Raw genomic sequence first — 27,491 nt, forward strand, 5'->3', positions numbered from 1 at the left:
CAATTAGAAGGATATCAGGTAGTACACTCTCACTCTATCGCACAGCAGATCTGGCCCAAACTATTATTTCTAAAGGTTTTCCCCTGTAGACCCCAATGACATTCAAGCAGATCACTGATCATGTAAAAAAGAAAAACCTACTTTCATCAATATTCAGTACAAACCATGTTTTGTTGAAAAGATCTTAATAGTTATTTCCAAACTTTACCAGCATCAAAACAGCCATTTCATCCATGCCTATCCTACAGCATTTATTTACATACCAGAATGAAGTCAGCATGATGTAGATGAGCAAGATGTAGTCCTTACTTTGTTATTTGTGTGAGCGCCTGTGCCTTGTGTTTCATAGTGACAAAAAAAGCCCTATGGCTCTTCAGAATGGGTAAAATTCCCGACAATCTGTCCTTTGTTTAAGAACATCAATAGGGTTGTAGGGGAAAATAGCAATTAATCAAGTACTGGATGAATCTTGCCCTACTGTAAATACCCTTAAAGGCTTTATGCAACATGATAATCATGCCGATTTCCACAGATCACTGTTGAACAAATAAGAGCAATATTTGCTTTAGTACCATTTCAGAATGACACGCTAAATCAGAAGCCTAAGGTGTAAAGATGGTGAGCATGCAGGCAGGAGGGCACAGCAATGTCTACTTCTGCTTTAAGGTAAATGTTACCTATAGCAGTATATACAGCAGCTATTTCACTTTCTCCTGCCAAAGTGAGTCGTTTAACTAATTCTGGGTCGGATCAAACTTTTCTAGGGTTCCAAGCAAATGACAGCTTCCCCTTGAATGGCAATAAGAAATTCATTTCTCACTGTCAGGCAGGGAACCTGCGCCTATTGTGAGGGGGGATTTGAAAATCATTTTTCATTTGAGGATTTCATATTATATGTGGCACATTCTGAAGAATAATTTCTCGCTCTCTCCAAATGAGCTATCTGATCTAAATACCCTGGCTGCCTGTTACAATTAAATTCTCACTCATTTCCCGAATTGATTTCCTGATTCAATAGAATGACCGAAAGTCTGAGCAAAAGCTATTGCAGCTATTCCCAACCCAAGTATCTGATATATTTTTAGATCAAAGGGACGTTCAAAATTGGTATAAATTGAGCTAAATGACAGTGTGTGTGTGTGTGTGTGTGAGAGAGAGAGAGAGAGAGAGCTTTTGGATACAATTTGTGCGTGTGTGTGTGTGTGTACATGTGTGTTTGTGCGTACGTGTGTGCATGGCATATGCATGGGTTGCGTGCATGCACATGTGTGTGTTCTGTAGCCAGTTTTTGCACACGGAGAAGAAGAAAAAAAACACAAAGAACACGACCCTTCTTGGCATTCCTAACACGTAGAAAGATTAATCCCAACGACTTCGGTAGGAAGAGCTTCGCTCCTAATGAACCCAAATGTGTACATACATCAAAATCAGTGCTCCGGATGGCTTGTCATTATGCTCAAGATTTCAAAACTGACAGTCAGCACGTTCGCAAGTATTCGTCCCGCCCTGTCGCTCCGGTGCGTCAGCAGAATGTTCCGGGTTTCTGAAACGCGGAGATGTCGAAAGACGGTTCCTGTTTCCAGGCCTCAGGCTCCCATGGATGGTGAAGTCTGATGTCCGTGAAAGTGCGAGATGGGAAGTGCACTCCGAGACCCAGGCGGAAGACCGCTTCTTCTGGAGCGTGACGGAATTTTGAAAAGGTAGGATTTAGAAACTGAAGAAAACAAACGATCTGAGGTTCGAAGAACCACCACAAGCATAAGCGGCGGCGTACAGGTTGAAGGAAGTACGGTGAATTTTTAACTGTCTGGGAAAGACCAATCTCGTCCCTGGATCCCCTGAAAACAGGCCCAACATGGGTGGGTTATCAGCACTGATCATGTTCTTTGTGTGGACCTGCAAGTAATGCGATTCATTCATCTGCAGGCCCATCTCTGGCTCAGAGAGATTACTCCCGAGCCTCTTAATGGAAAAACAGAAAGAAATGCTCTCCAGTTGAAAAGAGCGATTGTTCTCAACAGCAGATTTTTTTGTTTTTGTTTTTTTTTTCACCCACAGGATAAAGAGCCACCAAACTTCTCCTCGCCGCTGTAAAAGTTGAAGATTTAATCTCTGGTTTGATAGATGGTCCCATATTCGGACGTCGGCGTGATTGATCCACTGGGTACAAATGTGTGACCCGGGACCTGTCGTATATTATATTGGAAACGCGGAGACCGACGGGTGAATTTGTTTCCTTGACAAAGACTTCAGATAACTGATCTTTTCCTCTCCCCCTCTCCTTCTTACTCGTTCTCTCTCTCCCTCTCAGCAGCGCCACTCCCATTCTTCCACTCCTTGTCAAATTTACTTCTCCCACTCTCTCAATCTTTTCCCTTCTCTCCTTCACTCCACACCCTTTAGCTCCCTCGCTTCTCGCTCTCCATCTTTCTCCCTCCTTCCCCCGTCCACACCCCAAATTGCACAGGAGTGCATTTTTCTGACAGCAGAAGTCCATGTCATTCCGAACAAAGCCAGGAGTGGCTTTATATTTTAGCAGTTTTTGGCAATGCCTCACACAACCATGACAGTAAATTTACAGAGAATGTAGTTGATTGTGTTCTTTCAGACAAGTCCTCATGACAAAATGACTTTTCTTCTCACCTGCCCCAATGACATAGCCCAGTCACTAACGCAGTCACTTATGACCTCATGCAGTCATTAATGCAGTCGCTTATGACATCATGCAGTCATTAATGCAGTCTCTTATGACATCATGCAGTCATTAATGCGGTCATTAGACAGTCTCTACTGCAGTCAAAGATGACATAATGCTGATGACTATCCCATGCAATACATATACGATGTAGAAGAACACCGCTGGGACCACTAGCCTCATTGTATTCTTCTTGATGATCCATTGGGGATTGGAGAGGGATGCTCATTGAGCTGGTATCACGTTAAAAAGCATGTCCCATATTGTTTAGAAAGTGCAGAAGTGGCACCGTTATCTTCCCATAATGAACATACAAGCCATATTCATGTCTAAAAGGCATATTAACCTTGTAAGCGAGATTAATACGCCATATTTCAGAATTATATATTTATTTCTCCGCCTCCTCTAATCTCCTAAATTAGATGTGCTGCACTGAGCGCTTTGCCTGCAGGTTTGCAGTATATTGTTATCCATCGAATTATTCTCGTCATAATGCTGTAACCTTTGCCCTCAATCTCACACGCACACATTTCACACACACACACACATATCACATACACACACACCACACACATATCACACACATCACACACACACACACACACACACCACACACATCACACACCCACACACATATCACACAGACACACACACACACACACACACCCACACCACACACATATCACACACACACCCACACACCACACACATATCACACACACACATCACATACACACGCACCACACACATATCACACACACGCACACACACACACACACCACACACATATCACACACACACACACACACACACACACATATCACATACACACGCACCACACACATATCACACACACACACATCACATACACACGCACCACACACATATCACACGCACACACATCACACACACACGTATCACACACACACACACACACATCACAAACACACACACCATACACATATCACACACACGCACACACATCACACACACACACACATATCACACACACACACACACCACACACATACACACACATGCACATACACACACATATCACACACACGCACACATATTACATACACACACATACACACACATATCACACTTCACACACATGCACACACACACGCACACACACACTCAAACATACACACACACATCACACACGAACACACACGCACGCGCGTACACACACAGACACACACACACCACACACATATCACATACACACACCGCACACTTATCACACACACCGCACACTTATCACACACATATCACACCACACACATATCACACACACACCGCACACTTATAACACACACACACACACACACACACACACCATTGCATTGTGGGCATCCATCTCTAGGCTTGCTGAGAGGCTGGCTGCTTTGGAGGGCTTTAATTGCATGTCCGGCTGACGGAGAATAACTCAAAAGGCCCCTCCTGATGATAAGAGCCAATTTAATATATATTGGCCTGGGGGAAAAAAAGTGAAATGGCCTTTTGCTGGAATGAAATAGTGAGTTTTATCCCCAGGGGACTGAGCTCGGGGGGAAGGGGGGAGGGTGATGGGGAAGGGGGGGAGGGGGCGGCTGCTTAATTGTTAAGCAGATTACAGAAGGGCAAATGAATGCGGCCTCTCTCCACCTGCGTGATCTGAATGCGCGTCAGCGTGACTGCAGCAGCTAGCAGGGCATGCTGGGTACAGGCAGTCAGCCCTGTCTCACTGCGCTTTCTAAGTAGTACAAAAAAATGAATTCATTAAAAAAAAAATAGGTCTGTCACCGTGTGTATTGTTTGTCACATGGGATTCTTGTTATGCGGTTCATTGTGTGTGTGTATCACCGGAGAACCCACATCCAATGGGAGGCAGGGGCTGAGCAGACCCGGCTGGAATGCCCAGTCCCTGGACCAATAGCACGGTAGGGTTGGGGGGAAGGGCTGGTGGAACCTTCCTCTGCTGCTCTCGACTCTGCCCCTCTGCCTTGACCGTTCCAGGAAACTGTTCAAATATAGTTTTCCAAACTGGTTACCACACCCTTCATGAAGACGTCTGAGAACAGCATGGGCGTCACTGACTCACGCAGTTCACGGTTCCTATCTGAACAACCTGTAATATCGCTGAATGATCAATAAAACAATAATACTCATAATACTCTATGATGGCTGTGGAGAACAATGGCTTGGAGACTGGGCTTGTAACATAGGGGTTGCACGTTCAAATCCCAAGTGCTGAACTGCTCTTGTAGCCTTGAGCTTCAGTAAAGCTGCCACCTGTATAAACAGAGCTGGATTAGGGGCCTGCTAAGCAAATTCATTCTCACATTTAGGGTGATTTTCCCAACCTGGTCAGTTTCAGTAAAATTTCATCAGGGCTATGACGCTATGCATCCATTCAAGGCCATCCATCATAAAACACCGTGTCCAATCAGATTAAATACGCCATCCGGTTTAGAATGTTGAACAGTCTGAATGCATTCGGTGGAAATAACTCAGGCTATTAAAGGCCACCTCGAGTACCGCAACTGTAAAGAAATTACATTTCATCTGACAAGGATCCTTCCTCCACACCTCAAACGTCCATTAAACTGATCTGGGAAAGAGGAGGAATCAGGGGTTAACGTGATGAAGCCGTTCGGCGCGAACGCGGCCAGTCGACAGTCTTCACGGGGCCGGCTTAGGAACCCTTCCCCTGGATTCCTCTTTTTCTCCGAGCGGTTTCGACGTCGCAGTGACTCATCTCCTTTGACGTGAAACACGGGTTTTCTCCGGTGGAAGGCAATCCTGTCACCACACAAAGAGCGGCTCAGAGCAGCGAGCCAGCCCCGCTCGGGCACGCTGGCAGCCACAAATATTATCATTTTCATATGAAAGCGCCCAGCTGGGGCGTGTTTTTTTCTCGTTTTTGCCCCGGCTTTACACGCGAAAATTAGCTCTCGTCGACTGTGAAAGCCCACATGACATTTAATTCGGCGCCGAGCATCTTGTTTACGAGCCATTTTCCGTACAGATAAGGGACGGACGGACGCTTGGCAGGGGGACGGGCCGCACTCAAATCTCAGCGACCAAAACAACGAGAAACAAAAAAACAGCAGTTTTATCATTTGAGGAACTGGCTGGCCAATAGCAACAGCGCTATTTAAAGCCTTCGAAGGAGAGAAGGAACGCTGCTGTTGATTTAAGGCGGAGCTGAAGAGCATCGACGGCGTCTCGTACCGGGACCTTCCTCTCCCAGAGGCGCCGACCCCAAAGAAACATGGAGGCGGGGAGTCTCCGCTCCAAGAACCCCGTGTGTGGAGGAGAGTCCCGCTCTGCTGCAGGCGACAGGAACGCAGTCGTGCTTCACCAGGGCCTGCAGTGGAACCGGTGCTTCCATGCACACGAGGACATGATAAATAATGAACACTCCATTTCGAGGACAGCTGTAACAATTGCTTAAACAAACGCAGTCATTTTAGGCATTGTTGTGTTTTTGCTCATTCTATCGTTTCGTAAATCCTTCTAAGCATCTCTGTAGGAACGCGCGATTCTGGCAGGGCGGTTGTAAGATGAAAGATTTCTGGGGAGGAAGATTATCAAAGCCGGGGAGGGGGGGGGGGGGTCCTCTCTCTCTCAAGTGCTCTTTGACAACAGCCCCCGCCCACTCCCACCCCCCGCATGTGCCTAGCTGCGCCACACAGGTTCAGGGAAACTTAATCCGCAGACAAAGGATCGCGTTTGGAAGAAGGCGAAAAGGCGCCATCGATTCGGAGACGCAGAGGCCCTGGGTTGCGCGTGGTTACATCACGTGCCGAGCGGAATATGCAGATGAGCCAAACGCGCCAGCGCCCAATAGCAGCAGCTCTCTGGAGCGAAGCAGGGCCTGTACGCATCATCCGCTCCATCAATCAGCGAGACGGCGTGGCAGGAAGCTACAGGTGGGCTGAGGAGGAGCTGGATTTCACTCAGGAGGAGCGGGATTTCACTATAACCGCACCCTTTCACAAGCCCTTCATTTTTGGGCTGTGCGCCAAGTGTTTTTAATTATGCTTTCAGCAGATAGTTCACATAAAATTTTAGGTATTCTCTATACCTGTACTTCAACAAGAAAGGGATTATAACAGGGTACTGACCAATTTACTCCTGTCCTACTTGACTCAATGCAAACCTCATAATAAATAATAATGAGTAATATACAAGGGACCTCACTTCAGACGTTACAGTAAATCCCTCTTTGACTGCAGTGCCAAAATATTACTATGCGGGAAGGCAAACTGCTGACATTCTTTTTATCCTTTAACCCCTTTGAAAACGTTATTTTTAGGAACCATTGCAAATTGGAGTGGGGGCACGTCGGGCTTTGCCAGGGGATTGAAACGGGGCCTGCGTTTGAGCCCGCGTCGGGGCGGTTTGCGTTGTTCTCCTGCCGGATCGAAGCGCTTCGGTGAAATTTCATCATATTTTTCGTAGAGACTGCCAAGATTAAAAACGGAAAAAAAAGTCGATTGAAAAGCCAGCCTTCTCCGCCGTACAAAGAGGCATTAAGTACCGCAATTTCATGCTTAATTAAGCTCCATCTCCAGCCGAGTGCATGTGCTTGTGCTGGTACATACGAGGTAATTGAGTTCTGTAGAGCCAACCCTTAAAAGCCCACGGTATATACTCGGTTCTCTTGGCTCCAATGTTTTACAACATTGTGTGGAAACATTGTCTGCTAATAGCAAATGTTTGACAGCTGCGCAGACTTCAACCTTTAATGGGACAGGAGACCTTCGGCCTCGTCCTGAATTAAACACAGGCTCCGAATCCAGCGCCACGTTCTACATGAAGCCGACGCTCCTTACAAACTTCAGGAAGCTAGCATGACGCTCCTTACCACAGCGTAACATCATTATGAATCATTCATAAATGTTGTTGTGTCGGAGTTTTGGAGCGTCGTGCTACGCTCGATTTTGTAATAATTTTCTAACACAACACGTGTCCTACAGATGACTGCGTTCGCTTAGGAATGATTCATAAATATCTTATGGCATCTCAATGAGGCATTATGTATGCTTCGTGGATGCACTCCACATGAACCTGGCAAAATGCACTCCAGCACACAGATGGGTGTAGAAGCACATTTTAGGGAAATGGCTGGCTTCGTATGAATACGGTTACATGAATTAGCCTCACTTTCTGGAGATTTTATTGGCAGATGCGTTTGAAAACTTTAAAACCAGCAGCAATGAAACAGAGGCGCTCCACGAGAGCTGATGAGGTCTGTGAGATTTTACGGCATTTGTGAGTGCAGGCATTGATGCCCTAGGCCTGTATATGAATAAGGGCCCGTAGCGCAGAAAGCTTTGGACCGGTCCCACCGGGGAACGCTCCCGGACGGAGAGAGGACCACAGAGAGGTGCCCATCGATCTGCCCGCTGCCCGCGGTGCTGGGTTTCCGGCGCTTGCAGGAAACGGCGGAGACGGCCGTACCTGAGGCCAGCGAGGGAAGCCCCCGCAGAACGGCACTGACCACGGGACACGTTACCGGGGAAACCTCCACTGCGGGAATCGCAAACTCCGGCACAGGAGGGCCACGGCTTCCTGGGCTTCCGCTGTGTTTCGTTTAGGTCGCTGATTGGCTAAGGGTTCACACGCCTCGTTTACCAGGCCTAATTTAGCTGCCGATTGAAAGCAAACCACAAAACAATTTAGAGTTTGAGATCGCTGCTCAAACATATAAACCTAAACTTTGCATTAGATTATCAGTGATCAACAGTTTTTTTGAAATATATTTTTATATTTTTATATTTGCAGTTCCATTGTATTCTGTAATATAGCAATAATAAACTGCAGCTTTAGTACATTAAAGTAAAAGATATTCTAGTTTCTATGTGTGTCTGTGTTTATTACATGATTATTACTACTTCTATTTATACAGTTATACTGCAATTAATTATTGGATATATTTATTATTTATTTAAGCTCCATGATAGAAGTTGCACTTAAAACTGCATCATATATGCAGTTTTAATGCACTATTCTCTATATATATTAATTTATTATTCCTAGCTATGCACTTTTATTACAGACTATCAGAGGTATTTCTGAGCCCTTTATGAATGAGGGTGAATGGGGGGCGACATAGCTCAGGAGGTAAGAGCGGTTGTCTGGCAGTCGGAGGGTTGCCGGTTCGATCCCTGCTCTGGGCGTGTCGAAGTGTCCCTGAGCAAGACACCTAACCCCTAATTGCTCTGGCGAATGAGAGGCATCAATTGTAAAGCGCTTTGGATAAAAGCGCCATATAAATGCAGTCCATTTGCCATTTACCAATGAACTGCTCGTATGCAGTGCATCTGAAGAGCTGCTGTATGTGACTGAGGCTCCACTGGACACACATGAAGCTCTACAGCACGCCACACTGCAGGGCCTGCGATCCAGCCTCATCCCATCCGTCCAAAAAACAACAAATAACAAACTTCTGAGCACATTTTAAAAATGACGGCGAGCTTAAAATAGACAACAGCGGGCTGTCACATCGTTCCCTGAGCTGACTGCTGTCAGTGTTCAAAAAGGCAATGGTCTGGACACGGTTTGAGGCAGCTTCAGTGAGGTCCCAGCACTCCCCAAGCAGTGTCTTTGAGCGTACTCTTTTGCATGTTTGTTTTTTATTATTACAATTTATTCAATGTTAAAGAGAAAGCAAGTTTAGTGTTCATAGTTAAAGGCTAGTGTCCAATACCAGCCCCACCCCAAGGCCCACCACTCCCCCAACCCCACCGCTGAGCCCCACCACTCCCCCCCAACCCTGCCCCTGAGACCCACCCCAGGCCCCACCACTCCCCCAACCCCGCCCCTGAGCCCCACCCCAGGCACCACCACTCCCCCCCACCCCGCCCAAGCCCCACCTCGGGCCCCACCCAGGGGCCCAGGGGGACACAGTGACCCCAGGCGGCCGTGGTTTGGGATAAGCGTGCTCCTGCAGCCCCTCGTTCATAGAGCCCATCCGAGCTGGGGCCTCTCCCTGTGTGCTGGGAATAATGAGCCACTGGAGAGGCAGGAAGTGCACCAGGAACCAAAAGCAGGTTTAGAGGAAAAGGCGCTGTGGAGTTTGCCACATGAAGAAGTGCCTCAAAAAAAAAAAAAGGCGAATTTGGAAACCCACGCATCAGTCACACAGAAAACAACCTGAAATGGGTGTGCCGCCATTGCTGCCTTTCGCCTGAGTACAAATTAACCGAAATTGACCCATTTCACATTGCTTTCCTTGTCCCATTAAAAATATTTTACACCATTTTAACATTTGAATACCGAATGTTGTGACTGTAAGGATTTTCTCCGTAGAATAAAGGCTTTTGGACATCCGCCCACAGGTTTTATAGCTTTAAGTACTATGCAGGAAAGGGGCATATACACAATCATTATAGGTACTACCGCTGTATTTACTGTGTAATTATAATCAAGCGGGTAAGTTGCTTTTGATTCCTTCCCATTGAAATGCTGATTCTCTGCCCCGCCTCCATCTGGGCCGGAGCGCTCGGATTGGCCGGCTCCCCACAGTGGGAAAAGCACCGCCAGCGCCACTTCCCATAACCCCCCTGGCTTTCAGCTTTCAGCTGGAGGAAGAAACCCGGCCACATCACCTGCATATGTCCATCTCCGCTTCCAACACCCGCTACGCATCACTGACCCGCCCAACACCCGCTACGCATCACTGACCCCGCCCAACACCCGCTACGCATCACTGACCCGCCCAACACCCGCTACGCATCACTGACCCCGCCCAACACCCGCTACGCATCACTGACCCGCCCAACACCCGCTACGCATCACTGACCGCCCGCTACGCATCACTGACCCGCCCAACACCAGCTACGCATCACTGACCCCCCTCTACGCATCACTGACCCCGCCCAACACCCGCTACGCATCACTGACCCCGCCCAACACCCGCTACGCATCACTGACCCCGCCCAACACCCACTACGCATCACTGACCCCGCCCAACACCCACTACGCATCACTGACCCCGCCCAACACCCGCTACGCATCACTGACCCCGCCCAACACCCGCTACGCATCACTGACCCCGCCCAACACCCGCTACGCATCACTGACCCCGCCCAACACCCGCTACGCATCACTGACCCCGCCCAACACCCGCTACGCATCACTGACCCCGCCCAACACCCACTACGCATCACTGACCCCGCCCAACACCCACTACGCATCACTGACCCCGCCCAACACCCGCTACGCATCACTGACCCCGCCCAACACCCGCTACGCATCACTGACCCCACCCACAGCTGTGAGGTAACCCGTCTGAAAGGGGTGCGGGGAGCTGGCGCAATGGACATGTTCTCTGCAGTCTGCAAATCATTTGAGAAGACAAATCGTTGTGAAGGGCGCAAACTGGCTGCGCGTAGTAACAGAATCGATAAAAACTTAAAAACATGGGAACATGAAACGCGTGACTCATCACTCACCTACAGTCAGGAGCAGCAGTGTACAGACCGGGTCTTCGCTATGGAAGACAAAGCTGTTCTGATGTTCATCGATGTACAGCAAAATTTGAATTTCAATGCAATTCGCTACATGAACAAAAAAGTCATCATTATTAGTCAATTACTATTCGCCTATAGTTTCTTCTTCTTCTGCTTCTTCATATTCTTCTTCAAATGTAGTAAATGCAGTAAATGCACAAAATGTTTGCACTACTGGGCTTGAGCACTGCGTCTGGACTTTACCTGCGTGAGTCTCCGTCTCGACTACACAGCCTGGCATCTGCTCTGTGCATTCTATCCCTGGACTTTACCTGCGTGAGTCTCTGTCTCTACTACACAGCCTGGCATCTGCTCTATGCGTTCTATCCCTGGAGTTTACCTGTGTGAGTCTCTGTCTCTACTACACAGCCTGGCATCAGCTCTATCCAATTTATCTCTGTGTACAAAAACAATTTTTTTAAAATACTGATATCAGTGCAGAAGAAACCTCAGCTTACAATAAAGGTGCACTCGTCTTGAAGGGCTGGCCCATATTCTGGTTTTTGACCCGAACAATTTCAACTGACCCCGAATTCATCCTCTTAAAAAAACTGTGCGGGCAATGCCGGTTCACTGCCATATTGGATTACAGGGAAATGCTTTCGGCTTTCAGTGCAGCCTTCAGCTATAGCTCAGGCTTTTTAAAACGTCAAGTGCATACAACTAATGAAATAACCTACCCTTGCTGAGCACCCCCAACATTAGAGGAACATCCAGATCCTAAATCATTGTTTTTTCTATTATTTCTACAAAATTAGCGAGTACTTCCATCAAAGGAGTGAGCCAATTAGTGAGTGATTCAGAATCCTCTCCGTTCATTAAGAGGCTGGAAAAACATCCATTTGACTTTAACGGGGTCAAAAACTTGTTTCCACAGAGTTCAACCCTTTTTGCACCCAAGTTCCACAAAAAAGATTCAGTTTCGGAATCATCGGTTGCCATGAAATGAACCGGACTAATCAGCTTTGTTTTCAAGGAAGAGAAGCGCACACCCGATTCTCCTGATTCTGTATTTCAAGACAGCCACTGTTTGCCTGTGCATTTGAAATTTTAGTCATGATTTCAGACAGTGGGAATATTTCAAAACGAAGAGGAACGTGGCGGGGTGTATAACAAATGATCAGATCTGCAGCACCGGAGAGCGCAAGATGTGTCACTTCATTCGCCCCGACAGGTCTGCTTTACCCGAACAAGATCAACGAACGCCAAACAGTTCAAACCGAGCCATGACGAATCGAATGACTGGCTGACAGGAACCAAGCCACCAACCACTGTTTTCCCATGGCAGGCATGAGAAATACACCCGGGGGGGACGTCTCTGACACGAGACCCATCACACCCACAAACAAGTCAGAAATGATCCTCATTCATCTCCGAGAAGTCATTTTTCTACCTGGATTCAAAGCACACACTTCTACCATGAAAGGGGCTAGGATGTACCGATGAAATTTCACAGGGTAAGCTCAGTACCAATTTTGCATATCAAAAAGAACGGAGAACATAAAAAAGCATTACGTTTAGGCTGCAGCAACCAACTGCTTCCAGGGCTCGTGAAGAATCTACGTTGCTTCCCTCGAAGTACACCAGATATAAAAATGAGGTCTTGCTCTGAAAGATACCACCCAACAACAGAAATCATTTTTTATGTTTCCATCAAAGACAACGAATGGCTGCACTCCACAGCCTCCACACGCCCCTAAAAGAGAATGACACCTCCTCCCTCACGAAGGGGGATCAGATACCACTGGGGAGTCACTGTCACGCTACCACACGCTATTCCCACTGAATTTACCCACACAAACAAGCAGAACATTTCTATAAATACAGCAGGTAGAGATTACTTATTATGCATTACACTGCTTTATTTGTTAATTTGGAGAATGTCTATCTCCATGTTTTCACGTACGCTAATGTGGATTGTACTGTTAAATACTGTTTTTTTAGGGACCGCCTGTGATGAAGAACTGTAATCGCTAATTACAGTAATAGTACAGTAATTCTAATCATCAGTAATTGTAATCACCCGTTACTTGATGTATAATAATAAACCACAACATTTTTGCCAAACCCGTACCTGTCGGGTAAAGTCATTTAATGTCAATTAAAGTCATTTAACTGATATAAGAGTTTTGAATGGGCATCCAGCTGCACTAGACCTAATGACTCAACTTTGTAACACGCCTTTCACTCAGAAGTTCTCACAGTGATGGGAGTTACCCACCACATACATCAGCAACGTACACTGCCTTGGCTCGACACTCTCTCTGTGGAGCATCTCGAAAGGGAAGTTACATAGTTATGACATTGACTTCCACGAACGTGGTTGGTTCTCTTGTGAATGACCGCGGTCATGCTACTGGTCAGATGCTGATTCGGCTAGAATCCGCACCGTCTGTAACTGCCTTGCCGAACACAAGAACACGATCAGTCAGAAGCAGTAACAGACCGCTGGTTTACCAGAAAAGCCCATCTCTGAAGGTTGGGTTTGAGTCCTCACAGCAGTCTGGTCAGGATCACAGTGGTGTGAAGTCATGAGCCTGAAAGGAGGCTGCCGATTCATGGGTCTACAGCACCTTTACCCACCTCAGCCAAACTTACAGCTGCCTCTCATGTCTCTTCCCCACAGACTGGCTAAATAAACTTTTATACTGTTTTCCATATATAGAATGCTGAAATAGTGAGACTGAATCTGGAAATTATACAATTTAGCAGTGAGTGAGCGAGTCTCTGCATTCAGTGAGTGAGTGAGTCTCTGCATTCAGTGAGTGGGTGAGTCTCTGCATTCAGTGAGTGAGTGAGTCTCTGCATTCAGTGAGTGAGTGAGTCTCTGGAGTCAGTGAGTGAGTGAGCCAATAAACCAGTGAATCAGTGAGTGAGTGAGTCTCTGGAGTCAGTGAGTGAGCCAATAAGCCAGTGAATCAGTGAGTGAGCAAGTCTCTGCATTCAGTGAGTGAGTGAGTCTCTGGAGTCAGTGAGTGAGTGAGCCAATACGCCAGTGAATCAGTGAGTGAGTGAGTCTCTGGAGTCAGTGAGTGAGTGAGCCAATAAGCCAGTGAATCAGTGAGTGACAGCTGTGAGTGTGTTACTGCAGTCAGTGAGAGAGTGAGTGAACGTGTCACTGGAGTCAGCGAGTGAGTGAGTGATGTGTGATAGTGTCTCTGAAGTCAGTGAATGAGTCAGTGAGTGTGTGAAGGAGTCAGTGAGTGAGTCTCTAGAGTCAGTGAGTGAGTGAAGGAGTCAGTGAGTGTGTCTCTGGGGTCAGTGAATGAGTGAATGAGTCAGTGGGTTTGTCTCGTGAGTCAGCGAGTGAGTGAATGATTCAGTGAGTGAGTCTCTGGAGTCAGTGAGTGAGTGAATGAGTCAGTGTGTGAGTCTCTGGAGTCAGTGAGTGAGTGAATGAGTCAGCGAGTGTGTCTCTGGAGTCAGCGAGTGAGTGAATGAGTCAGTGAGTGTGCGAGTGGGCGTGTCTCTGGGCTTACAGTGCTGTGAAGCTTCCCCATTGGTTACGGTAAAGGAATCTGGGACATGGCTGACCACCCAAACAGCAGTGAAGTTCATTGTGCATAATCTGGATTAAAGGTTTCTGGCACAGACATGAAAAGGCAGCACATTCTCTTTTCACGAGCTCAGCAGTGTCCTCGATTGCTCTGAGGAAGCATCAGAGGAGATGCTGAAGAAGTCACTTTTTCCCCCACCTCCTTTTCTTTCATCTCTTATTCCGCACATCGTGATTATTCATACACGGGCACAAAAAAACCAGAATTTGCATGAGCAAAAATTATTGCTCTGCTGATGAAAGTGGGATTCTACCTTTTGTGAAGGGGGAATCCAACTTGGAAGATCAAAAGCTGAAGACAGCCGTTGAAGTAAATTGGTAATGTAACTACCACACCATTCACCACTCGGTATATAAGACAGAAGAAAGAGGAGAGCGATGTACTGTAAGACGCAGCATCGACGGCAATGTCAGAACCTGAAGTCCAATCCACGCATATTCAAATTGATCATAATTCCACAAGATGGACATATTACAAAAATAAAAAGAATTTGCGGATCACAACTGACATACCTTTGCATGCTAATATAAAAATGTGTGTGGGTGGAAAGTGAAACAGAAATTGGTTTAATTAATTGAGGGATTCCACAGTAATGCGACTAATTGTACGCCTGTCTCGTTGATGGGGAAATAATTACAGCCCATCTTTGAAGCGGAAAAATCAAGATGGCGTCATCCAAAAGTGGCTGTCGGGGACTAACGCGCTGCGGCCTCTCCAGAATGTCGCGGTGAGAGCCTGAGAGTGGAACTGCCGCGGCGTTTAACATTCACCCGGGCGGCACTCAACACCTCCAGCCATCAGTGATGATTAACGCAGCTGCTCGTGCGTTCGGTGGGACGTGACCGACAAATTCCATTTCTACATCGTTGTCCGTTTGAAGGTAACATCGCCCATATGTTACCCAGAACAATATTGGTTTCTAGTGCTATTGGAGGAAATTACAGGGCAGATAACTGAACAGTGCCTAATGATCCCGACGAACAGCTGCATTTGAAGGACACAGGAGCATTGTGCATGAAGAGAATCCAGATAAGGACACAGGAGCATTGTGCATGAAGAGAATCCGGATCAGGCCACAGGAGCATTGTGCACGAAGAGAATCCAGATCAGGCCACAGGAGCAATGTGCATGAAGAGAATCCAGATCAGGCCACAGGAGCAATGTGCATGAAGAGAATCCAGATCAGGACACGAAGAGAATCCAGATAAGGACACAGGAGCATTGTGATTGAAGAGAATCCAGACCAGGATGCAGGAGCATTGTGCATGAAGAGAATCCAGATAAGGACACAGGAGCATTGTGCATGAAGAGAATCCAGATCAGGACAAGAAGAGAATCCGGATCAGGCCACAGGAGCATTGTGCATGAAGAGAATCCAGATAAGGACACAGAAACATTGTGATTGAAGAGAATCCAGATCAGGATGCAGGAGCATTGTGCATGAAGAGAATCCACATCAGGACACGAAGAGAATCCAGATAAGGACACAGGAGCATTGTGATTGAAGAGAATCCAGACCAGGATGCAGGAGCATTGTGCATGAAGAGAATCCAGATCAGGATGCAGGGAGCGATTGTGTTTTTCTCAAGTGATGCAATGGGTGTCTGAGCTTGCCTTATTACATACCATGAGCGCTGTTTCGACACGGAAAGGAACAGATTTTTATCTGCCTATTTTTCCATTTCCAAAATTGAAAACAACAAAAATCAATGCAGCAAATATTCCTTTCCCCCAAAATGTACTCTAGAATTAATTAGTTTGCAAGACCCTGTAAAAATCAGCTGTTGATCTCATTAGTTCATGAAGCGTGGTTCTCACAACCCAGAATGACTTTCTATTAGTTTACAATGTTATACATTCCATTTGGTGAACTGGTAAATCTATTCACCCTGGTTGTATTTCCCTGTCAGCTTGTCCGACTGTCACTCCTGTGATTCAAAATACGGATCGACACAAGCTGCAGTAAAAAGATGCCCCCCCCCCCCCCCCAGCCCCTTTAAAACAGATGACTTTGCAACATGGCATATGCCTAAACAAAATATTCTGTATATTTACAAGTAAATCTGCATTGCAAAAGACAAAGGATCTTTAAATTCTGATGTGCTAAGACTCTGAGAAAAATGCTGGAAGCAAAATGGAGCATTAGGTTGCGATCATATAGGATGCGCATTTAACAGCTGGGGGGGGGGGGGGGGGGGGAATGCTTTTAGAATATAATTTTTATGAGTTTGAAGCATTTTCTACTCTGCTTTTGCATACCAGGCATCTCACGTTAATTCGCTGCATGTACCTGTTTGTTTTTAAGGTGTGCATGGACATGATGCACTCCTACGTCACTGTCATTCATTTCACAGTTGTCCAATCGCATGAAAATAGAGGCGGGCCCCTGATCCTGCCGTTAGCTTCCACTGCAAACAAAGAAAAAGGAATGAGAAGATCCTTACGTTTTCACAAAGTATGAATACCATGACAAAAATAAGCAGTCCAGAGCATGACCGCATGACCAATGTGGATAGTAAATTATTCTCAGGTGAAGTTAGTGAGCTAATGCCATTAAAGTGATGGACAGGAGTGGAGTGTGGTTGCTTAGCAACAGTAGAACAGACGCCTCCAGCTACATTTTTCAGAGTAGGTTTCTTAAAATCAAGCCAGGTAGGGCACCTCTCTCTCATGCTTTTAAGCCTACGAAGCATGTGCTGTGTGACTATTTCCCATCAATAAAAATATTAATTATAACACGCACATTCGGGATTTGTAATCTTCATAGGACGAAAAAAGCAACTGCTACAGGAGATGAGCAAGACATCTCGTGTGTGTAACACTGAAAGTTTCCTTCCACTTTGGACAGGAAGTTCTCATTCGCTTAACGCAAGCTTGCACATGGTGTCTTTAAGTAAACCAAATTCAAGTCTGAACACAGATGCTGTTTTTTTTAAAAGACATGATAGTGTAAAAGCAAAGGTGAATACAAGATCCAAGCTGAAATAGCAACTGGTTTTTCGTAAGCACAGTTTTGGACCTGCAGTCCCTCCCCTCAGGTCTGGTCTCCTCTAATGGCTCTGTACGTGGTTCTGAACCCGGTTTGCTGGCTCACCTTTCCCACACAGCACCGCCTAGCACAACACTAGGTGTACCATCTGAGGAGCATTACTTGGTTTGTTAAAAACTAAAATTGTTCCCCCAAAATATTTATCCATTTAAAATTCTTGATTATAATAAGTGAATAAAGCCAATGTGGCTAGGCATGTAGACTATGAATGAATACACTTGTCCTTTGGCTTCTCCAATAATAGCAGGAGTGCTTTTATTTTAGCTGTGTGGCTGCTGAGGTTGTGGCTTCTTGGGCAGATGGATGATGTCATTTCAGCTGCGGGTTTTGAAACGGGCCTGGTAACCGTGGTAATGGCGGCAGCTGTGCGGCATCCCTCCATCATAACGGGCCTGCTGACCAGGCCTCGGGCCAGGCGGACTCCGCCAGACGCCGAGAGGAGCCCGCTGCCCCGGACAGCTGCTCCGCAGTCGCCGCTCTCCACCGGACTCCTTTCTGGAAGGTTCTGCCGGACAAACTGCCGGGCGTCTTCCACTAGAACCCCCCCCCCACCCCCCCCCCCCCCCACCTATCCGTCCGTCCAGACGAACAGCCGCTCGTTTCAGATCACCCCCGGGTCCCAGCTGAGCTTTTTTTTTTTTCCAGTGTTTTCTGTTCTCTTCACAAACTCCAGTTTACGCTGCAGAAACCCCCAGACTGCCTGCCCAATAAAACACAGCCCTGTGGCAGTACAACCTTGGCGTACTCAACTCCCGCTACACGGCTAAATGTGAAACAGGAAAAAGCCACGAGCGGGGCTCTATGATTGGGTCTAGCACATGGGCGGGGTTCTATGATTGGGTCCTGCACATTAGTGGTGCTCTATGATTGGGTCCTGCACATGAGCGGGCCCTTATGGTTGGATCCCACACATGAGCGGGTCTCTATGATTGGGTCCCGCACATGAGCAGGCCTCTATGATTGGGTCCCGCACATGAGCAATATCGTGCAGTGGATGAGATCTTCGCTACCAAAGGCAGAGTCTTCACATTCAAAAACACATCCCCAGGGTTAAAGTACGTATGAAGCCTGTTTAATACAGATTGCATATCTGAAGACATTTTAAGTCATTCAATAGATGCACAGGGTCTAAACCTCCGATTCATCTGATTCACAAACGATCTAAAGCAAGGAAAGTGTACAAATATTTTTCAATGTTTTTTGCTCAATAATATTTCCTAAAAAGATAATCTTGTGATTTCGACAACCTAAATAGTTAGAGCAACCACAATTTCTCCAGTAAAAACTAATTACGCAGACAGGACTCAATTCTCATTTCTTTAGTGTGAGCTCCCTCTGCTGGAGAATATTTTTTTAATTCATATTCTTAAAATAAGGGGGACATACTTTGTGAACAAAAAGAGCAAAAATCAGCTTGCTGAGATATAAATGCGTGCAGTTCATACCAAGCATGAATTCACATACCGAATATGATTTAATCCACAGCTTCCCCGCCAGAAGGGCTCTACTTCCTGAGGACATTGTGACATGGTGTCAGGTGTGGCCAGTGGGTCTGGTGGTAAGAGGACAGATCAGACAGAGAAGCTGCAGTGAACAGCTTTAGTCTGTTCCTGAAGGGAGGGGGGGAGGGGGGGAGGGGGGGAGGGGGGAGGGGGGCGGGAGTAAAGAAAGCAATATGAAACAGATTCAGGAGAAAGACAACCTGTCCTGCCTTCTGGGTTGAACGGTTGGCAGGGCTAGTAAAAGTAGCTCAGCGCTCTTCCAAAACATCCCCAGGTCTGAAGGAGACGAGAAGCCACACACGAGCTGAGTCAGTCAGACCCTGGTGCGAGTGCCTGTTCCGTAGGCCGAGAGAAAGACTCCAAGCAAGAGCACTACCCAGGTGCGTGTGCCAAACAGGACTACAGAATTACGCACAGGACGGAGCATTCTGCTCTGGGAATAAATGCGATTTGTTTTCCTCCCCAAGACTGTCATAAGGTAGCTATTTTACTCACAAAGTAAATATGATTTTAAAAGAAATAATGTATTAGAAATACTTAGGTGGCCAAGGGCATATTCTGATGAAAATGCAAATATGACAATAAGTAATTCTTAAAAAAAATTAATTTAATCTGACATTAGAGCTGTTCTTCCTTGTGCATATTTATGAAGTTGGTTTGACATTTTTCAGGAAGTTACCTTGCCAGATTAAATCACTTAATTAATTTTCTCATGCTGTCACATTTCTTTGGTAGTTTTGAAGCAAGCTCTCAAGATCACAGTTTTGCTTAATGCATTTGTGCTTCCTGAATATTCATGTTAATATTTAAATGCCTAGATTGCTCGATTTCAACACATGTGCAGCAAGTTCATATTCCATTCCCCACTGGCTTGCAACCTTACATTACCATCTTGTTATTTATTCACCATCTTTGATATGGGTGGGACTGGTACTGTCCAAGGGCCTGAAGGCCTTCCAGGCTTTGGGAGACAGGACGTGTGACAGGAGATGAAAGATGAAACAGAAAGGGGATCTGATAATTCTCTTTTTTTCTGTACTGTTAAATGACCCTCAAATATCGTGTTACTCTTGGGTCAATAATCTTAGACGCTCAAAAATAACAATGTTCTCGAGAATATGAATATTTGAAAGTACAAATATTAGATGTGACAAAGGTTGTCTAACACACACACGCGTGCACACACGCACACACACCAAACAACTGAAGACATTCAACCAAAAAAGATTACGGCATTTGTTTGCACTTCTGAGAAATAATCCATCAACACACAGGAGACATAATATCTCAGATCAAAGCCTGTTTTTCCACTTAGTTGCACTGAGGATTATCTGTGCATTCATGCTGAGGAAAGCGTTCTATTGGCACAGTGCCCGAAGATGATAAATTTGCAGCATAAATTTTAGGAGCATTGAGGAAAAGTTAATAACCCTCGACTGGCAAACATTTGACATGGTTGCTTAGAAAACTGCAACAGAGCCCCTACTTTTGGCTCTCCTTTTGTTGATTAAAAAGAGGTGGTGTTTAGCCGTACCATTTCACTCCCTCTCATTAAACTTGATACACCCCTCCACTTTGTCACAAAGTGTCCGGTCATCTCGCAAGAGTACACATTGCGTTTCTTTTTCCGGCATAGATTACCCCACCCACACGCATGAATTATTCATGAGGCCCTAAGCGATAAAGAACAAGCATGTTCTCCAAAGTTAATAAACACTCATGAATATTAATGTAGCGTTTCCGGGAGCAACAACTTCACTTCATTGAGTGGAGCCAGGTGTAAACACAACGGCAGCACTCAGTGGGAGTGATCAGAGCTCTGACAACAACGCCCCTGAAACGATTAATTCTGGGTTTTACGTACCTGGCGTTTAAAATGACATTTTATGGAAATCATCTTTTTATGTACTTGAATTCTGCTGACATACTAAAAGGGATAGTTCACATTCCTTAGACACAGGTCCGTTGACCTAGCTACTCACCACAAGTGACGTGATAAATCGAGGGACCACTTGTCTTTTAAACGCGGTTGTTCTTCATGACCGTTACTAGTGGCTGCACGACAGCTGATCAGCTTGCAGTTGCTTGGCAACGGCCCATAGCGTCATCTTTGTAAACAAAGTTGACAGCTGACACAGAATATCTAGCTAGTGATCCTTTGCCCTGAGAACAGAGGCACTGCAGATCAGTATCTCACACCGTACCCTCCACTGCTAACCGCTTCGGAGAAAGAAAACCTGCTTTCTGCAGGCAGGCAGACTCCCATCTGAAAACTAAACTTCTGTTGCTTTACTCCATTATTTACACTGTTAAACTGATCAAATCCTCACTCAAAGATCACATAACATTCAAAGTTCAATCCACATACACTTGATCAACCGTTTACATAAACTGATCCAACTGCATCAAAAACATTTAATCAGATAAGAAAGCAGAGATGGTTTAGAAAACATAGAAGAACTTGGGAAGCTCAGCTTTTCGGTACAAGGGGGTTCAACGTACACAGCATTCCTTTGTAAGCCAGTACAGTTTTCAAAGTAATAGACCAAAACCTGAAAGCATTACAAAATCAAGCAATTACACCATGGACCAAACAGTAGCTTACTGCCTTTCATACTTGTGGTAAAATAGAGCTACTGTGCGTCTCCGATGTGGACAGACAGAGGTAGAGCAATTGGGTAGAAAGTGTAAGTTGCCTTGTAGCTTAAGCCACTGGTTGTATATGCAATACATGTAGAGATGCACAAAAAAAGCCCAACTCTCGTGTTGTCTTCACATTATCAAGCTTCAAGTCAAGTCAAGTTTATTTTATATAGCACATATTCATACAATTGAACGCAATTCAAAGTGCTTTACAGAATAGTGAGAATTATCCATGCAGCCTGTGTCCACAGGGACAAAAATGACTCACCCTCAACAGACCCCCTGCGATAAAGCCTCTTCATTGAATTTTAAACCCTAAGTCAATATTTTTCATGTATAAACAACCTGTCACGCATCAAGAAATTGACAAATTACAAAGAGACTGCATTTTCTCAGTCTACACCACCTGTTTTTACAAAAAAACAAAACACACATCATAATTTATTTTTTTCTGTAATTGATATGTGGGACTTAACTGTGATTATGACTTCTGATTTCATAACTGCAGTCTTAAAAAAGACTCATAAGTCAATCTTTGCACCCTGATGGTGTACTACTTTTATAAAAATATAAAAAAGGGAAATGTTTTACTTTTTCTAATGGTAAGATCACTCCAGGAAAAGGTAATCAAATTGCATGCATATTTTGGTGGTTTTCACTGCAGTCAAACTCAGGATTGGGTCATTTTTTACACAGAAAACAACATGAGGGTGAACCCCACACACAGCAGTTTGCGTTGCTTCAGAATAACTGCATTGTGGTGCATTGAACATAAAGGGGAAAAGAGGCCTGCACATCATTCAGACATATGCCTGTCTCTTCTCTTGTGCCCATTGTTATAGATTCTAAGCATTTTGCCTAATGCAGAACTTGCCGTATTGCACCAAGACATTACTGGCCCGTTTATCAGTGGTTACTGCAGCACTGTGTCCATTGTGAGATGACCAATCACAGCATGCTTTTAATTCCACCGCTCTGCCACCAACATGCACACATGAGCTCACCCAGGAGCCAGATTCCCTGCTACAAGCCATCAGCTACAGGAGAGCTAGCGCTGATCACAGTACAGCAACCTGTAGGGCCTGGGGAGCAGATACAGGAGAGCTAGCGCTGATCATAGTACAGCAACCTGTAGGGCCTGGGGAGCAGCTACAGGAGAGATAGTGCTGATCATAGTACAGCAACCTGTAGGGCCTGGGGAGCAGCTACAGGAGAGCTAGCGCTGATCATAGTACAGCAACCTGTAGGGCCTGGGGAGCAGATACAGGAGAGCTAGTGCTGATCACAGTACAGCAACCTGTAGGGCCTGGGGAGCAGCTACAGGAGAGATAGTGCTGATCATAGTACAGCAACCTGTAGGCCTGGGGAGCAGCTACAGGAGAGATAGTGCTGATCACAGTACAGCAACCTGTAGGGCCTGGGGAGCAGCTACAGGAGAGATAGCGCTGATCATAGTACAGCAACCTGTAGGGCCTGGGGAGCAGCTACAGGAGAGCTAGCGCTGATCATAGTACAGCAACCTGTAGGCCTGGGGAGCAGCTACAGGAGAGCTAGTGCTGAGCATAGTACAGCAAGATTTGACGAGTTAAAAATTGATGCCTGCAGTGGCCATAAGCTTAACAAACTTAAACTTGGCAGACTGCACTGAAGAAAATCTTCCAAAACCACCCTGTCAGCTGATTTATTTTACCTGAACTGGCTTTCAGCCTGTACTTGTGGTGAACACCTTTTTCAACATTTTAATTTATCATCAGTAAAGCAGAGCCTTAGTCAATATTATCCTCAACCTTAAAGATAAATTTTTGTGTAACTGTCAACAAAGAACTAAATCCAAACCACTGAAATATAAATATGCGTAAAATTAAGACTAAACTAAAAAATGGGAGTCTTGACAGCCCTGTGGTGTTATTTTTGTTTTTGTTTTTGTTTTTTGAGACCAAAAAGAAAAGAAATTTAAATAATTTTTCTATCACAGCAGGGAGGATATGGTGAAATACAAATTCGGAAAAAAAAATAAGTGCAGTATGAAGAACCTAAACACATAAGGAGAGGCAGTAATAAAGCTGTTCTCCTTACTTGCTCTTGTTCTGAGGTTGAATACACTGAGAAACATAAGGGAGTTTGTGCAGAAAGTATGATACATAACTGAGTCTTTACCATAGAGCAGGGCTACCCAATCCAGCTCCTGGAGATCTAATGTCCTGTAACACTCCAGGAACACGGTTAGACAGCCCTGCCCTAGTGGTTTGGTGGAAATAACGACTGGTAAAACTGACCTGTGATTCACGGTTGGGTGTAGGAGGACCCATTCTTGGCTCCAACACACATTTAGCCTACCATATCACAGTTCTCTGAAAAAATAAAGCCCAACTTGTTCTTCAAGCTATGACATGAATGCCGAGTCTCTTGTGGGAAGTATTTTGTCATTTTTATTTGTTGAAACAACATATACGGAAAACAATGAGAAGGGAAACCTGGAGGAGCAAAATGGGTTGCCAGAAAAAAAGGTTTAATCCTAAACCAATGTGACATCTACCATCCAAATAAGCCATATTAGCCAGTGTTGCGCTGGCTCCATTAGCAAATTCAGCTGGGAAACAAATCAGATACTTTTACTGAAATGTAAGTAAAACTAGCAAGATGCCAGGCTGTCTGCAGTAATGGAAACTGGTCTGAAAGCCAAAGCAGGATAGCAATGATTTTTAAAAGGTTAAACACTCAAACGAAATGGCTGGACGCAAGGGAGCTGGTAGACTGCCTTATGCAGGTAGACTGCGTTCAGTTTACACGGGACAGCAAGCTTTCGTATTCACCCCCATTTTAAAATAGAGCTGCGTTTTGTTTTTGTTTTTTTGTTTTTTTTTTTTATAAAGAAAAGTCACAATTATTGGGAGATGGAGCCAGCAGTTCCATCCCATAAGTCAACAACAATCAAACTTTACCTGGAAATTTTCCTCTGGCTCCCTTTCGAGAAACAGAATGACCAATCAGAAGGCTCCCCAGGAAATGATGTGTGCCAAACAGCCAACGAGCAGGCTAAACGCCAGCAGACCCTCACCTGTGATTAAGCGCTGATTACTCAAGTGCTTACAGCTGGGACAGACTGGGGCACACACTGAGAGCCTGGTGTGCAGGTAATGACTGCTGATCGGTCATTACAGAAAATAAGGGGGGGGGGCGGGGTATTTCATGAAACAAGATTACAGAGTTATGCTGGCCTCATACTTGTCAATGTTTCAAGTGATTTCACAGGCTTGGAAGTCATAGTCTTACCTCAGTCGATGTGTGCCCCCATCACGACTCGTGTGTATTAATATGGCTCCTACTGAGTTTGAGTCATTTTCTCATCTTGAGCGTTCCGATAAAATCAAACACGTTTAATATTTATCGTAAGTCTTTAGTCTTGGCTCAAAAGATTTGTGATCCTACTCTGCCAACAGCAAACAGGTGCACTGTCTGACATCAGCACACCAGAGAAGGGCTAAGCTAAAAAAGCAATGCTTTTGGAGTCTTATGGTCTGTGAAGCTGCATGATTTACAGTCTTTGCGCAATCTTAAGATGTGTGCACCTCTAGGACTAAAAACTCATGACTGTTGTTAAATGTGAGAGAGTGTCAGACTATCGTTGTTTAGAACTCATCTAGTTTATGGCCAGCACTAGCTGGATAACTGCACGGATAAAACCCGGAACAGCTCTTTTTTCTGAACACTCCTCCCTCATCTCCACTGCTCTCTCTGCACTTCCTCCTCCTGCTTCTTTATCTAGCCTGCCAGTTGACCTTGCTACCTCCACCTTCAACTCATGCATCTCCCAGTCCCTTGACTCACTTTGTCCTCTTGTCTACAAACCAGCACAATCATCACCCCCTGCCCATGGCTGACTGAGTCACTACGCTCCAGCAGAACATCACTGCAGGCTGCAGAGAGGAAGTGGAGGAAATCCAGATCCTCTGATGACCTGACAGCATATCAAACCCTGCTGGCAACTTTCACATCTGTCATTCAAATTATATCTGTAAACTAGAATATACAAATATTAATAAGATTGGTTTACATGAAAGAACTGTCACAAAGCAGTATGTCATTAAAATCTGTGCCAGTGGTTTCAAAGTCACTCAGTACTCATGAACAATTTCATCTCAAAATACTGAAGTGCATAAGAATGTCCGAATTCTTAGGAGCACCTTCCTCCTTTCCTCACCTCCTCTCTTCTCCCTCGCTTTCTTGTGATAAGGCACCGACCAAAGGCCTCAAGGTGAGGAAACAAAGAAAATGTATAAAGTATTTTTGTCTAACTGCTGGAAAGTACACCCGAGTCAGGGGCATGGAGTTAAATACATTGTACATATTAGCTTCGTAAGCATGACATTTGAGGTCCAGCACAGTAATAATACCGTGGCTGACCTTACAGAAAGAGGAGTGTCCTTTCTTGTCCTGCTCTTTGATAAAGTGGTCTTATAGCGATCGTTATGACGTGCTGCAAATGAGCTTTGCATGGGGGCAGACTTCACGTCTCCGACCGGGCTGACCAGCTGGCACTGTCCAACTACGCGGCTCAAACAAAAGCGTCGGGAGACGCAGAGACATAACCCACTGCAGGGGCAGGGCGTTGTCATTTTGTGTGAATAATTTGGAGAAATTTGTATTGTGTCACCTTCGAGTGTAACCGCGGGTTTTCAGACCGTAGCCCCCGCGGTCTGCAGAGAACTGCAAGGGATTCACTCAAAGACCGCGTGCCCCAGCCAAAGGCTTTTAATCGCACTCTTATTCAAACTCCAGGTGGTGACGTCACCATCTGTTACATACGTGTGCGTGCCAATTTTTATTTTGCATGCGTTAGGAATTATTTTACCTTGACATTTTACTGTAAGGCGAAGCAAATGACCCAAGGTAATAGAAAACAAAGTAATCTCAAAATACAATAGGATGGTTTATATTGCCGCATACCCAATCGTCACATAGGCCTATTGACTAAACGTGGCTCACCTCGGATATTGACTCCTAACCTGCAGCATTTCCCTACAGCTAGAAATCACCTGTTGTATGTTGTGCGACGAAAATGATGCATTTAAAAAAAATTGAAACTACAAAAGAAAGAAAAACTAAACAGCAGGCCAGCACAGGAGTCCCTCATACCTGCTTTCCTGCAGGAACGCGGTGACCGTTTCCAAGGTGTGTAGGCACAAAAGCGTGACCAGCTCCATCCGATACCTGGCGGTCAGACTGAAAGCGTCTTTCTCCGTTTAGCTGAGTTTTATGTTTCGCGAAGGGGGAGCAGGAGGCAAAACAATGTGCGCACGAGGAAGGGGAGGACCGGCAAACCTCCAATGAGCAATTAGCAGAATCACTCCGAATCATTGGACGACTTTTCCACAATATAATATAAATCTGAACTGCTGCTACTACTGCAGCTTTTTAATCTTCTCTTCTGACTGTGCGTTTCCCTCACTTTAAGCCCTCCTAGGGAGAGGAAGGTGCGTCATGTACCAGAGAAATAGCAATAACGAAGTGTTACTGTGCCAATCAAATAATCTT

At 45.5% G+C, this 27,491-nt stretch overlaps 1 protein-coding gene across 1 annotated transcript in view; it reads right to left on the reverse strand.

Annotated features, from left to right (window-relative positions):
* Positions 1-27,219, reverse strand: part of LOC118207495 (chemokine-like protein TAFA-2) — a 146,021-nt gene extending 118,802 nt beyond the window's left edge. The window contains exon 1 of the mRNA XM_035381135.1: positions 27,093-27,219. Coding sequence (XP_035237026.1) covers positions 27,093-27,160 — 68 coding nt within the window. The 5' untranslated portion in view covers positions 27,161-27,219. The remainder of the gene's footprint in view (positions 1-27,092) is intronic.
* Between the last annotated feature and the right edge of the window lie 272 nt (positions 27,220-27,491).

Source organism: Anguilla anguilla, chromosome 11 (assembly GCF_013347855.1).
Source record: "Anguilla anguilla isolate fAngAng1 chromosome 11, fAngAng1.pri, whole genome shotgun sequence".
Lineage (NCBI taxonomy): Eukaryota > Metazoa > Chordata > Actinopteri > Anguilliformes > Anguillidae > Anguilla > Anguilla anguilla.